At 32.2% G+C, this 14,265-nt stretch overlaps 2 protein-coding genes and 1 long non-coding RNA gene across 3 annotated transcripts; all 3 read left to right on the forward strand.

Moving 5' to 3' along the window:
- Nucleotides 1-6: 6 nt before the first annotated feature.
- LOC136063778 (uncharacterized) lies at nt 7-752 on the forward strand. Its single transcript, XR_010625432.1, has 2 exons — nt 7-363; nt 474-752. It is a non-coding gene; the product is annotated as an uncharacterized LOC136063778 (long non-coding RNA).
- A 7,182-nt stretch (nt 753-7,934) lies between these two features.
- LOC136063970 (putative B3 domain-containing protein At1g78640) lies at nt 7,935-9,215 on the forward strand. Its single transcript, XM_065765037.1, has one exon. The coding sequence runs from the start codon at nt 8,047-8,049 to the stop codon at nt 8,893-8,895; it is 849 nt and encodes a 282-aa protein (XP_065621109.1). The 5' UTR covers nt 7,935-8,046; the 3' UTR covers nt 8,896-9,215.
- A 3,188-nt stretch (nt 9,216-12,403) lies between these two features.
- Nucleotides 12,404-14,038, forward strand: LOC112020933 (uncharacterized). Its single transcript, XM_024053502.2, has 2 exons — nt 12,404-12,635; nt 13,101-14,038. The coding sequence occupies exons 1-2, from the start codon at nt 12,421-12,423 to the stop codon at nt 13,843-13,845; spliced, it is 960 nt and encodes a 319-aa protein (XP_023909270.2). The 5' UTR covers nt 12,404-12,420; the 3' UTR covers nt 13,846-14,038.
- The last annotated feature ends 227 nt before the right edge of the window (nt 14,039-14,265 follow it).

A 14,265-nucleotide genomic window follows, 5' to 3' on the forward strand; every position in this document is an offset into this window, starting at 1 on the left:
ATATATAACTATTTGTAAATTTTACTATACTGTTGTGCTCTTTTGAAGATGTTCAACAAGTTAATATGTATTGATGAAATACTAGAAAAGGGTTTACCTACCATGTGAATGATTGATTTGGTTGACAGTTTCGCTCATAATATGTTCAAGACATTAATATGTATTAATGTAATACTAGAAAAAGGTTTACCTGTCGAACAAGTGGTTGATTTGGTTTGACTTCATCTCTCTTGCTTTGTCCTACTTATTACTAATGATTTTTATACAAGCTCATATACTTCTGTTAGTTCTCTTTCCAGCTTCAAAATTTTCAGGAATACTGATTGAAAATAAGTTTGATGTGTGCCGTTTCTGAACTCCAAGGTATTAAACATTAGTTTCTGTACTTGCTGTCATGCTAGCAAAAATAGGGGTTTCAGCCGGTTTTACCTATTATTGGATTTCAACCAATGACTTACCGCTTACTATTCAAGGGGGGATGGAGCGCTAAGAAAGAGAAAGCGTTATCACTATTTGAAATGAAGTAGCAGCTAGCACGCTCAGATTAGAAGGCAAAATAGCAACTACAGAATTCATTTTAATTTTCAGTTCCTGTTTTCGATCCTACCTGTTCTGCTATTTTTGAAGAGTAATTGAAATTGTAGAATTTGAAATCTGAAAGTGTAATGTACATTGTGTGTGCAGCAGCCAATGTGGCATGACCACGAAGCTGAAGTTGCAAAGGGGTATCAAAGATTTGATTGATTTACAAATACTTCTTTTTATTGAGAAAGTGATTTATATATAGATACTTTATTAGTCATTATGAAATAATGCTTAAAAATTTCTCAAAATTCTACTGCACCAATAAAATATGGACATCTAATCATGGTTAAAGACCATTTTAAGATCTGTCTGTCAATGATCATATGGAATTTTCAACTTAGTGCTATTTTCACCATGTTTTTAACATGTGCAAGCAATCAGTTGGATGGTGTAGAATGGTAAATGTGGGTACTGGTAGAGAGAATATGATCTTGCACTTCAACTTTGTAGTTTCTCACACAGGTTCAAACTCTAATCTTAATGCACAAAGCCACCAAGAAAGAAATCATAAACAAACCAAACCTACTTATCAGTTTCCCCAAACTTTCAAATACATAATCTTAAAGGCTATTGTAATTCAATTTTATAGAGAAAAATATAGAAGGGTTCCAACTTGGGAGCCCTATAAGAATTAGAGTCTAAAATTTCATTTTAAGATTAAGTTTCATATTCCTCCAAGAAGAGAAAAAATGATTATGAGAGATAGAAATATGAATTTATAATTGGCCCATCGGGATAAATTGATCAAGCCCAAAGTTGATGAATCTCCCATGGTCATTATTATAATTATTTTTTATTTTACTAAAAATAGTTTTTTTTTTTTTTGAAAAACCCAAAAATACACTTTAAAACCTATGAATCTTCTAGGAAAGAATGCGCAAAAAAAGAAAAGAAAAACCACGAAAATGAACAACTAACCATCACATGTGTTGATGTTAAGTTATGTCTGTCTTTTAGAAGAACACCTACATATTAACATCATTATCTGAACAACTAACCATCAATCCCCTTCCCTATTTTATCATCGCATTAAGTATAATATATTAAGTTGATTGTTTTCTAATTCATAAAATGATTCCGCGCATTGCGCGGGTTAAACACTAGTATATATAAAACCGAAACCTTTGACCTCTCCACAATTTTCCACATCAGTATTACTTAAATAAAATAAAATAAAATAAAATTCTGATTTTACTAAAAAACCGGTTTTAAACAAAATTATATAAATTTTCTTTGCGCTGAGTGTGGTACTAGGGTTTGGGGATGACGAAAGTTATAGAACAAGTTCAACGACTCATTGCAAATCTACGAATGAAGAGCAAGAAAAACCTCACGGCCATGCATGTGGGTGAAAAGCGTAAACTATATGTGATTCCTAACCAATACTTGTCTTCTATAATGTTTCAAGCATTACGTTGTCAACTTAAGGAGGAGGAGAAGATCGTAGTTAGGAACAAAGAGCCAATCACGTTGCCTTACTCTACATGGTTGCTTGAGTCGATACTACAACTCCAATTTGGTTGTTTGAGCCAATTACGTTGCCTTACTCTAATGCTGAAATAACTGATTATATAATTTTTATTTATATAATGAGATGTTGGTGGTTAATACATATATATTTCAGGAACCAAGAGTACTATTCTTTTTTAGTATTCGAAGCATTCGCTCCAATTGGTAAGGCTTTGTTAATGTGATCACTTTGTCTTGAATCTTCAAGGTTGCTGTGTGTAAAACTATAAGTATGTAATTTTTATTTTTTGATGGTTATATATATATGAATTTTTATTTTATTTTTGTTCAGGCCAGTTGATAAAGAAAGACTTGGAGGAGTGAATCATCTTCGTCGATAAGACAGAATACAAGGAGGGTGGAAAGTCATGTTCATGATTAAACATTCAAGGTATGAATTATATGATTCATGGGCAATTTAAATTTCAATTTGATGATGGATTTTCAATTTTAGAATTTTGCATGTGTTGCAAATCTATATTTAAAGTGAGAAAATGTATAAACATATACAAAATAAACAATTTTAGATCTAAAATTATTTGCTAACCAGTAATGTTTAGGAGTATTCACCAAACCGCATAAACTGCACAAACCGCCAAAACCGCCCGCAAAATGGCATAACCGCACCGCACCACAAGTAATAGTGCACTGCACCACACCGCACTCTCTCTATATATTAATATATTTATTTATTTTTAATATTAAATATATTATTAATATTTTAATAACCCTTGTTTTAAAAAAAAAAAAAAAAGTTTAATAACTATAACAAGTGTTGACTAGAAAAGTCAACCAAAAATTAAAAAAAAAATTAAAAAAAAACTAGCTCAATAATTAAAACTTGGCCCAAAAAAAGAGAAAAATTAGTTTTAGACTGAGTAGGAAAAGCCCAAAATTTGAAAAATATACTAACTTCAAACCGCATCTTATACATAGTATCGCACATGTGACCACAAAAATGAGACATGGTGTGGTTATGGTTTGGCTAAACTCTAAACCGCACCACATCGCACCGCACCGCACATGTGACCGCAAAAACAAGGTGCGATGCAATTATGGTTTTAGCTAAACCACACCGCAAAGTGCGGTGCTAGAAATTGTCCAAAACCGCACCGCACCGCACCGCGAACACCCCTAGTAATGTTGGCATGTTATAGATTATTATTTGCATATGTGTAGGGTTTAAATATAGTAATTGTCATTGTATACTTAAAACTTTTATGATTGACCTCTTACAATATGGTTTTCATGTTAAATTATGTATGAACCCTGTACAAACAATCATAATGTTCATCCACATATCTCTTCTATTTTAACTTCTTTGTGCTCATGTAGAATATGAGTATCATCTAATATTCTAGATTATAGAGTATAAGAAATATATTTATTAAATAAAAAATGATATATTTGCCTATCATGATTTGTATGGAGGAAGCATTCATTTATTACAGTTTTTTTTTTTTTATCTATATATTTTGCAGTAATTGTATACAATTGTTTAATTTTCCTTTAATGCTTGATTATATTTCAAATGTAATTATACTTTTGTAGCATGCTTAGAGTAAATATATATAATTTTTGAAAAACTATCCCGTGCATTGCACAGGTTAGCGACTAGTTATTATTATTATTAGACGAAAAGCACATTTTCATCCCTAAATTTTCACGCGATTCCCACTTTGGTCCCTAACTTTTTTTTTCACCGCTTTTAGTCCCTATCCTGGAAAATGCCTCTAGTTTTAGTCCCTGCCGTTACATCAGAGACGGAAAATGCTGACGTGGCAAACGGATGACACTGTTGACTGACGTGGCCATTAAAATAATAAAAAAAAATTTATTTGGTATTAAAAAAATTTAAAAATTAAATTATTAATTTTAATTAAGTAAAAAAAATCAAAACAAAAATCAAAATCAAAATTTATATGAATTAAGATAAAAAAGTATCTTGAAGAAGAACACTAAGAACACCAACTCAGACTTAAGATCTCAAAATTGAAAACCAAAAATCACAAATAACTCAAAAAATAAGATCACAAAATTAAATATAAGATCACAAATCACAGGTCACAAACCCAGCCCAACACAACCCAAACACAAAATTAAATATAAGATCACAGATCCGGCCAACCCAAACACCAACCCAGCCAGACTCTGAATCTCAAGAGTTCCTCCCACTCTCTCATCCTCTCAACTCTTGGGTTCCACAAGTGACAAACCCACAGGGCCGGATCTATGTTTGGGTGGCCGGAAATTGTGGTTTGGGAAAATTTTCCCCCATTTTCTCAGCCACCAAACAACCCCACCAATTTTTTTTTTTTAAAGCTCAAAGGCAAGATTCAAGGATCACCACGGGCTTCGAGTAGGCCCAATCGCTCTGGCGCTCCTCGAGCTACTTCGCCGCGGTCTCCTGAACCACCATCAACGGCCCACACATCACACGGCAGCTGCTAGCTTGACGGAGGAACCGCGCGGCCTGGCGGAGGCTCTAGCACTGCACGAATCGGTGTTGATGATTGGGTTTTCTCTGGGGTTTGTTGAGGATTTGTGGTCTGGAATTTATGGATTTTGGTTTGATGTTTAGGTTTTGTTTTGTTTTTGATGTTGGATGATTTAGATGTTTTGTTGTTTATTTGGTTGGGTTTTGATTTACTAGTTTTGGAGATATGTTTGGGATGAAATTCTATGTATTTAGTTGAATTTGTGTTATGAGAAATGTTGGAAAAGAAAATCTTTGAGTACTATGTTCTTCGTTCTTGTGATATGGGGCTGTGTTCTTGTAATCTGGGTATAAGTTCTTGTTTATTCATGTTGAACATGAATAAACAATCACACTTAGATCTCAATTGATGTAATTTTTTGTTTTTATTTCTGTTTCTAATTTTTTTACTTAGTTAAAATTAATAATTTAATTTTTTTTTAATACCAAATAACATTTTTTATTATTATTTTAATGGCCACATCAGCCAACAGTGCCATCCGTTTGCCACGTCAGCATTTTCCATCTCTGATGTAACGACAAGGACTAAAACGAGAGGCATTTTCCAAGATAGGGACTAAAAGCGGTAAAAAAAAAAAAGTTAAGGACCAAAGTGAGAATCGCGTGAAAATGTAAAGACGAAAATGTGCTTTTCGCCTTATTATTATTATTAATTTAGAAATTACCTATAATATAAACAAATAGAATGAATAGTCAAGTAACAATGTTCAAACAAAAAACCCACAGGGCCGGATCTATGTTTGGGTGGCCGGAAATTGTGGTTTGGGAAAATTTTCCCCCATTTTCTCAGCCACCAAACAACCCCACCAATTTTTTTTTTTTAAAGCTCAAAGGCAAGATTCAAGGATCACCACGGGCTTCGAGTAGGCCCAATCGCTCTGGCGCTCCTCGAGCTACTTCGCCGCGGTCTCCTGAACCACCATCAACGGCCCACACATCACACGGCAGCTGCTAGCTTGACGGAGGAACCGCGCGGCCTGGCGGAGGCTCTAGCACTGCACGAATCGGTGTTGATGATTGGGTTTTCTCTGGGGTTTGTTGAGGATTTGTGGTCTGGAATTTATGGATTTTGGTTTGATGTTTAGGTTTTGTTTTGTTTTTGATGTTGGATGATTTAGATGTTTTGTTGTTTATTTGGTTGGGTTTTGATTTACTAGTTTTGGAGATATGTTTGGGATGAAATTCTATGTATTTAGTTGAATTTGTGTTATGAGAAATGTTGGAAAAGAAAATCTTTGAGTACTATGTTCTTCGTTCTTGTGATATGGGGCTGTGTTCTTGTAATCTGGGTATAAGTTCTTGTTTATTCATGTTGAACATGAATAAACAATCACACTTAGATCTCAATTGATGTAATTTTTTGTTTTTATTTCTGTTTCTAATTTTTTTACTTAGTTAAAATTAATAATTTAATTTTTTTTTAATACCAAATAACATTTTTTATTATTATTTTAATGGCCACATCAGCCAACAGTGCCATCCGTTTGCCACGTCAGCATTTTCCATCTCTGATGTAACGACAAGGACTAAAACGAGAGGCATTTTCCAAGATAGGGACTAAAAGCGGTAAAAAAAAAAAAGTTAAGGACCAAAGTGAGAATCGCGTGAAAATGTAAAGACGAAAATGTGCTTTTCGCCTTATTATTATTATTAATTTAGAAATTACCTATAATATAAACAAATAGAATGAATAGTCAAGTAACAATGTTCAAACAAAGAACTTCAAATTTTTAGATAGTTTCAAGCACAATTTCGCCGACAACATATTTAAAAATAATAAAATATAAACAAATGAATTATAATTATAATTAATTTTTTAATAACAAGCATGATTTCATATGCAAAAATAATAGTTCCAAGTTTCATATTCTAAATTGTAATATCAGAAAATTAATTAAAAACTTAACTAAAATTAATATTTAAAAATAATAATAAATCTATATATATATATATTAATAAGCAAAGCTCAGAGAAAATCCAATTAGATTTTAATTAAATTCTCAATTTTGCGCCATGTGTCTTATTTAATTTTTAATTTTGTGCCAAGTGAATTATTGAGTGTAAAAATCAAAGATTCCAAATCCAATTAAATTTTAAATTGGATTTCAATTAGAGTTCAATTTTTCGCTCCATGTCCATCTAAGTTTTTAATATTTGTGGCAAGTGAATTATTGGGTGCAAAAACCAAAAAAATCTAAAACAAATTAAATTCTAAATTATATATATATATATATTATATGAGAAACCATTACACATTTTAGAAATGTATGGTTTCAAAAAAAAAAATGTAAACTGATAATATGTATAATTTGAACATCTTCTAAAAAAAAAGTATAATTTGAGTATATAATTATGATTATTTTTAGTTGTATCGTGCATAAAAGAAATAAAATTATAGCACTTTCCTTTATTTCCCGCCAAGTGTGTAACACTATACACACTTGCATACGCGGAAAAAATCCACATCCTCAACCTTCATTTTTATTGTGGTCTATATCTTTCTTGATTTTCATATTAGGGATTTTGGCATTTGATTTGGAGAAGATTCGTTATGAAATGGATCAACTATTGGGGCTTCAAAAATCTTAATATGTCATAGGTTTTCTCAAAAGTAAAAATAAATTGTAATTTCTTAATAATAAAATGTTGCCACACAACAATTAACAGAGAGATAGGGTTCATTTTTTAAATTTCAAGGATTAATAGTACTCATTTGAAACTTTTTTTTTTTTTTTTTTTTTTTTGAGAAGAGACTCACTTAAAACTTAAGAAACTAAAAAATTTTTTTTTTTTTTTTTTTTTTTTTGAGAAGAGACTCACTTAAAACTTAAGAAACTAAAAACACTAACTTAGCAATAATGTATTTTGACCTTCCTTAAAATTATTTTTATTTTACTTCTATTTGTGTTATCCTCCTTTATCCTTAATATATGTATATTCAACACCTCAACTCCATATTTATGGGTTCTTAACCATATGTGATGTCCCTTTTCGTCTTTCTTTTCTTTTTCTTTTTCTTTTTCTTTTTTTTTTTTTATCAGGATGTCCCTTTTCATCTATTTGTTGTGCAAGTGAAAAGGGAAAAACAAAAATAAATAATAAAATAAAACCAGCCTTTATATATTCGACCACAACATAAAAACACCCCACTGTCACTGGTACAACATAGGCGGCAAAAATTCAAAGGATTTTTGATATTACTCCTTACAGCAATCGGAAATTCCAATCGGATTTGAAACCTAAATCCTACATGGTTTTAGATTTCTTGCCCCAAAAGGCTCAAACTGATATATAATATAAGTGCCATTACCTTACATATATTACCTCCTTTCATTCCAAGAAACACAAACCCTCTTCTGTTAACCTTTCTTTCTGCCATTGCCATTCATTGCTCTTCATTGCAAGAAACACAAACCCTCCGTAACTCTTTCTTTCTTTCTTTATTTCTCAACATAATGAAGGGTCTTCTAACTCTAAGCCTAAGGCCCTGCACTTCAATCACTGAAGCCCCGAAGCCTAGGAGTGTGCCACAAACCAAGAAAACCCAAGAAGGAAAAGATAGCCAAAACAGAGAACTTGCATTGGAAATATTTGAGGCCAAGAAAGAAAATTTCAAAACTGACGAGGTTATTACTTCCTCTGCTTCTGAAAGTACAGGAAAAGAACCTATCTTGTATAATTTTATACCCATTCCTGAGAATGATCAACTCCAACTCAGTCAAGGAAACGTGTTTGTAAGCAAAACCCATCATGAATATGCAGAGGTTTCAACAGAATTGAAGTTGGGTTATGGTTCTTGCATAACTAATAAGAGGAAAGCAAGTGAAAACTTGGCCAATTTCTCTCTGTCATCTACAGCTTGTGGAATCAAAAGAATGAGACTTAATAGCCATAAAGTTGAAAAAGGAAAAGGCCCTAATGGGGTGTCATTGGAGTTGAAGCTTGGCCTTGACCCTTGGGTTATCAAGAAGAGGATTCAGTTAAGTGATATAGGTCATTTGGCTAGGCTCTTGTTAGCAGCAGATCTGGTGAAGGGGCATATTTTGCCACAATGGGATGCGAGGCGCATTGAAGGCATCAAGAATGGGGTACGAGTTGCTGTTTGGGATTGTGATACCAAGTCTGAACATCATTTGACCTTCAAACAGTGGCCAAGCAATGGGTGTTATGTCCTCAATGAAAAATGGACTACGGATTTTGTGTGGAGGAGGGGTCTGAAGAAAGGTGATGAGATTGGACTTTATTGGGATCAAAGCAATTCAAGATTCAGTTTTAGCATTCTCAAGCGGGCTTCGATCAATTAATCCTCTCTCTACTAGTTTTCTTTTTGCAATTCATCTATGTTATAATAGAATTCTTTGCTAGGTGTCTAATATCTCGGGTGTGAAAGCTTGAAACATTGAAACTTTTTAGATAGTTTGTCTTCTTCTTTTTTTCCCTATGATATAGCTTGTGTATCTTGAGGTATTACAGTTTAGGGCAAATGGAGAATGATGAATTGCCTACTCCATTCTTTTTATTTTTTTATTTTTAGTCTAATTCAGTTTAGGCTCCTTTGTTCTTATCCTGTTGCCTGTTGGTCGGCTTCAGAAGCTGTGGTAGTGTCTGCTTAATTTTTGAACAATAGAATTAGCCTAGTGTGAAGCTTTTGTTTAGCTTTGATTGAGTAAATTCCTATTTTTGTTTAAACATACCTGAGATGGTTTGGAATGAAAATTTTAAAAAATGATGGTTTGGTCATTAATTAGTTTTTACATCATGTTATTCCTTATAATTGTATTCAATCTAAACATTCATTTTATCATCCTTGTTCTTTTACTAAAAATATTTCTTAGTACCCCATGTTTCTGCTTCTCATTGCTACAGCTGGGGAACATATGACAAAGCATGAATTCCAGTACAGTTGTTAATTGTCTCATTAGTTTGTTGTCAATTTTCAAAATGAAGGGTAAAGATGACAGATTTTTTTATAAGCAGTAAAGATGACACTTTGGGAATAAAGCATTGTTGAGGAAGCAATTTTAGGAGAAATTATAAGATTCACATGATGGACAAGTGATGTGGTCTATTATTTCACTAAAAAACTTCCACCTGTTTAAAATTGTTAGTTAGAAAAATTTTTAAAACAGAAATTAATTACTAACTCAGCAATTTTAAACAAGTGGAAGTTTTTTAGTGGAATGGTAGACCATATCACTTGTCTATCAAAAGACTCTATAATTTCTCCAATTTTAGCCCTTCAAGGGAACGGAAAGGAAAAACAAAACAAAACAAATTTCCTTGGGCTTTGACCAATTCTCATGGTGTAGGTGTAACCTTTTATAAGCCTCCTAAACATGTGCACAAGAATATCCGTTAACAAAAGCCTATTATTTATTACACATGGTATATTACATCTCTCTCTCAAACAAATGAGAGCCTTATATAGTCACATGTGTGTCTTGCCCATAAGACCCACTCTTATGTGAAAATAAGACATTATACCAAGTGCACATAATAATTTCTCATGGGCCTATGTGTTACTTAAGCACATGTAAAGTGTAAACTTGGCTTCTTTATCTCAAAATACATATTAAATTTTTTTTGGAGAAGAATACATATTAAAGTATAGTTATTAAACTTATATAGTTATATTGGCCCAAATGGTCAGACTAGTGAACCGATGACTAATGAGTATCTAGAGGTATAGACCGATTCAAGTTTTTTATTAGAGATCGTTAGCCCTATAAAATGAAGTCAAATTCAATTTGTTCTTTGTAGCTTGTTCACCACAAAGATGTTTTTGGAAATCCACCGGCTTTTTTCATGTACTTTCACATCACTGTCTATCTAATTTTTATATTTTTTTTGGGAATTTCAGCTTTTTGAATAAAGAAAAATGCTATAAGTATAAGGAAAGAAATCACTGGATAGAATATATCTTACGTAGTATATCTTTATTAAAACGAATTTATTTTGAAATATATATATATATATATATATATATATAAATTTTCAAAATGGTTTAAATTACTTTCCTTTCAAAATTTTGAAGTACTAATGTATTTAAGCCTTCTCAAAAGTAAATGATTAATGGACTTTTTTAGATTTGACTTGCTTCTAATACTTTTTAAAAAAAATCTATTTTTGTTTTAATGATTTTAAAAAAAATCTATTTTTGTTTTAATGAGAAGATACCACATCACCCACTAACTAACTAAATAAAATGTGAAGATTAAAACTCACTACCACATTGTCATTGTATTTTAAAATAAAATGGATGTCCAGTAAAAAAAAAATATCAGAGGTAAACCAAACATTTTTTGTTTTATACAGACAAATAGTAGAGGAGGAGGTGGGGTTCAAACCACATACATGAGACACTACAAAAGATACAATTATCAATTATTACTATCCCTTAAATCCCTTGATTCACATACATGAGAAATGAGACACCACAAATATACCATTTACCACTATACTATCTTTTGAATCCCATGAATCGACTCATTTGACACATAAGAGATGGACAAATTGTTTGTTTCTAGATGAATTCAAGGCTACCTTGTGGACCGCTGTTGGAACATATTTATGAACCTTTAAAGAGCATGAGGAACGACTCAAGGTTTCAGACATAACTTCCCTCGGGTAATTTGGAATTTCATCATTATCTTTGTTTTCCAATTTTTCAAAAAAAATAATCTCTAGATATGGAACTTCTATAGTATTTGATTGTAATATTTTTAGATTGGTTAAGATATTTTGAGATTATACCGAATTAAATGTTGTTGTTGTTGATTTTTGTATTGTGATATTATTTAAGGAAACAAATTGTTTTCCATACGAGCCAAATGCCTAAAGATGTCTTTTGGAGCATTTTCAGAAATGAAATCAAGCACTAGAAAATAAGTTGCTTCTTGAAAGAATTTTCAGCTGAAAATATTTACAGTTGGAACATTTTTCACATAGAAACAAAAGCAATCTAAGTAAATTTTCCCTATCCCCTGTTGGAGCGATTAAAAAAAAAGGTTCTGTTTTTATCTTGTTGTAACACACTCTATATTTATAATATCTTCTATCTATTAAATACATATCCTATTTCACCAAAAAAAAAAAAAAAAAAAACTTTATAACTCAATCGACACTTTCTGTATTTCCAACCAAAATATCCAACTTTCAAATCTCTCTTCCCTGAACTATCCCTTAACTATCGAATTATTGAAGAAAAAAAAAACTAATGAATTATTGAAAAAATATGCATCCCTTTCATGAAAAATATAAAATAAATAACAATAACAATTAAAATAAATAAATGCTGACAACCCAATTTAGCATTGGACCATATACTTTACAAACAAACAAATCATCATAGGCCTAAACCCAGTATATATGGGTCTCTAGGAGGGCTGGTCTTGACCATCATGGGCCAATTAAACGTACATAATGTTCCTTTTCTCTATTTATGGCCTAAGTCACCGCCCAACTAAGAACTAGGCGGCAAAAGCAGTACCTCTCCACGTTCGGAAATCTCAATGGATTTAAAACACATAAATCCTACTTATGTTCGGATTTCTTGCCAAATTCCATTGCCTTCCATATAATATAAGTGCCACTACACCTGAATCTCTCTCTCTCTCTCTCTTTAGTCCCCAAAAAAAACACAAACACTCTCAATTGGGTTTACTTTGTGAACCAAAAACAATGGATTTTCAAACCAAAAAAACCCAGACTTTTCATCTTGAAGCAACCAATCCCATTATCCCAATACCAACATCAACATTAGCATCACTTCCTCACAAGAAAACACAGTTAGAGAAGTTCTGAGAGACACAGAGAGGAAGCTTGCTGTCATGGATGAAGTGGTGGTACAAAATCTTTTTAATGGTGCTAGAGAAGCAATGATTGAAGCGGCTAGAGAACTCAGTAAACTTAGTAGTAAGCAGAGGCACAATTTGGCTGAAAGAGGTGTTATCTCTCCTTTGATTATGATGCTTCATTCGCAAGATTATGAGGCCATTGAAGCTGCTCTGTTTGCTCTCCTCTGTCTTACTTTTGGCAGTGAACGGTTAGTTTCTTCATCCACAATAATATCAAGTTTCACTTCTTAAGTTCTCAAAACTAAATTCTTAGATATAATTCATATTCATTCATCGCTTATAATTGAATTTGTTTGCAATCTGGGTTGTCTTTGAACTTTCATCATTATGACAAATAGAAAAGAAATTCAGGATACTAATCCACAACAAATCTTTTATAGAAAATAATGTGCTGCAAAATTAGTACAAAAACTAAAGGGTTTTACCTTTTCTACCCCCATGCCCTTTGCTTGATTATTGGGACCATGGAATTTGTATTAGTAATACTGTAATAGTTGTTGCTATTCAGTAGTGGCCCCCAATCATAATGATGATTATGTGCTAACATTTATGTATAAAACACATGAGAATTTACTTTTTTTAGTCTAGAAGTTAAATGTTCTGTATTTTCCAATAGTTGACTTGGGAATTTTGAATTTTTTTTTTTTTTAAAGAAACAAGATCCGCATTGTGAAATCTGGGGCCATAACAGTCTTGCTAAGCCTCCTTCAATGTCAAAATGAAGCACTGATTGAGCTCACATTAGCAGCAATGTTCATCCTCTCTTCTTGCACAGCAAACAAGCTAGCAATCGCTTCATCTGGGACCATCCAGCACTTAATACAGTTTCTCAATGAAGGTGTTAACAACATGAATAGCACTAGCATGAAAGCCAAGCTCGACGCCATAGCCACACTCCACAATCTCTCAACTTGTGACCAGATTATTCCATCAATTGCCTCTTCTGGTTTATTATCTTCCATCCTTCAATTAATCCACAACTCGGAAAAGTCATCGGAGTTGGTTGAAAAGATAATGGGGTTACTTCAGCATATCGTTTCCTCATCAGAGAGTGCACTTTGTGAAATTGCTAGCACACATGGTGTCATTTATGCAATGGTTGAAACTATGGAGGATGGTTCTCCACAATGCAAAGAGCATGCAGTGGGAATCCTCTTGCTTATATGCCAGAGCAAGAAAGAAAGATATAGAGGTTTGATTTTAAGGGAAGGAGTGATGCCGGGGCTACTTCAGTTGAGTGTACATGGGACATGGAGGGCTAAAGATATGGCTAGAGAATTGTTGTTGCTTCTGAGGGATTGCTCAAGTTATAGTTTAAGAAATGAACAATCAAAGGTTGAGCTTATAGAGGCAATCATGCAAGAAATTGATGCTAGAGAGAACATGGAATGGATATGACAACACTAAAAGAGACAATGGAAAAGTGGAATAACGGAAAATATAAGAAGAATAGAAAAGTTGGAGTTAGGAAAAGGTTTTTGTTAAGATTTTTATTATCCTTCTTGTGTATTTAGTAAGATGGATAGAAAATTATAATGATAAAAATGAATATACATTTATTTCATTTGGTTGAAAGAAAGATTTTTGCTAAGATTTTTGTTATCTTTCTTGTATGTTTAGTAAGATGAATTAAAAAGTAGAATGATAAAAATAAATATACATTTATTTTTTTTTTTGGTAGAAAGAAAAAATTAAAGGAAAGAAATAAGAATTTCTATCAATTTATTAAAATAATTATTTTAATATAATTATAATTTATTTGTTTATGTTTTATTACTTTTTTTATATATATATATGTTGTGAAATTGAGCTTGAAAC

Source organism: Quercus suber, unplaced genomic scaffold, assembly GCF_002906115.3.
Source record: "Quercus suber isolate HL8 unplaced genomic scaffold, Cork oak 2.0 scaffold_22, whole genome shotgun sequence".
Lineage (NCBI taxonomy): Eukaryota > Viridiplantae > Streptophyta > Magnoliopsida > Fagales > Fagaceae > Quercus > Quercus suber.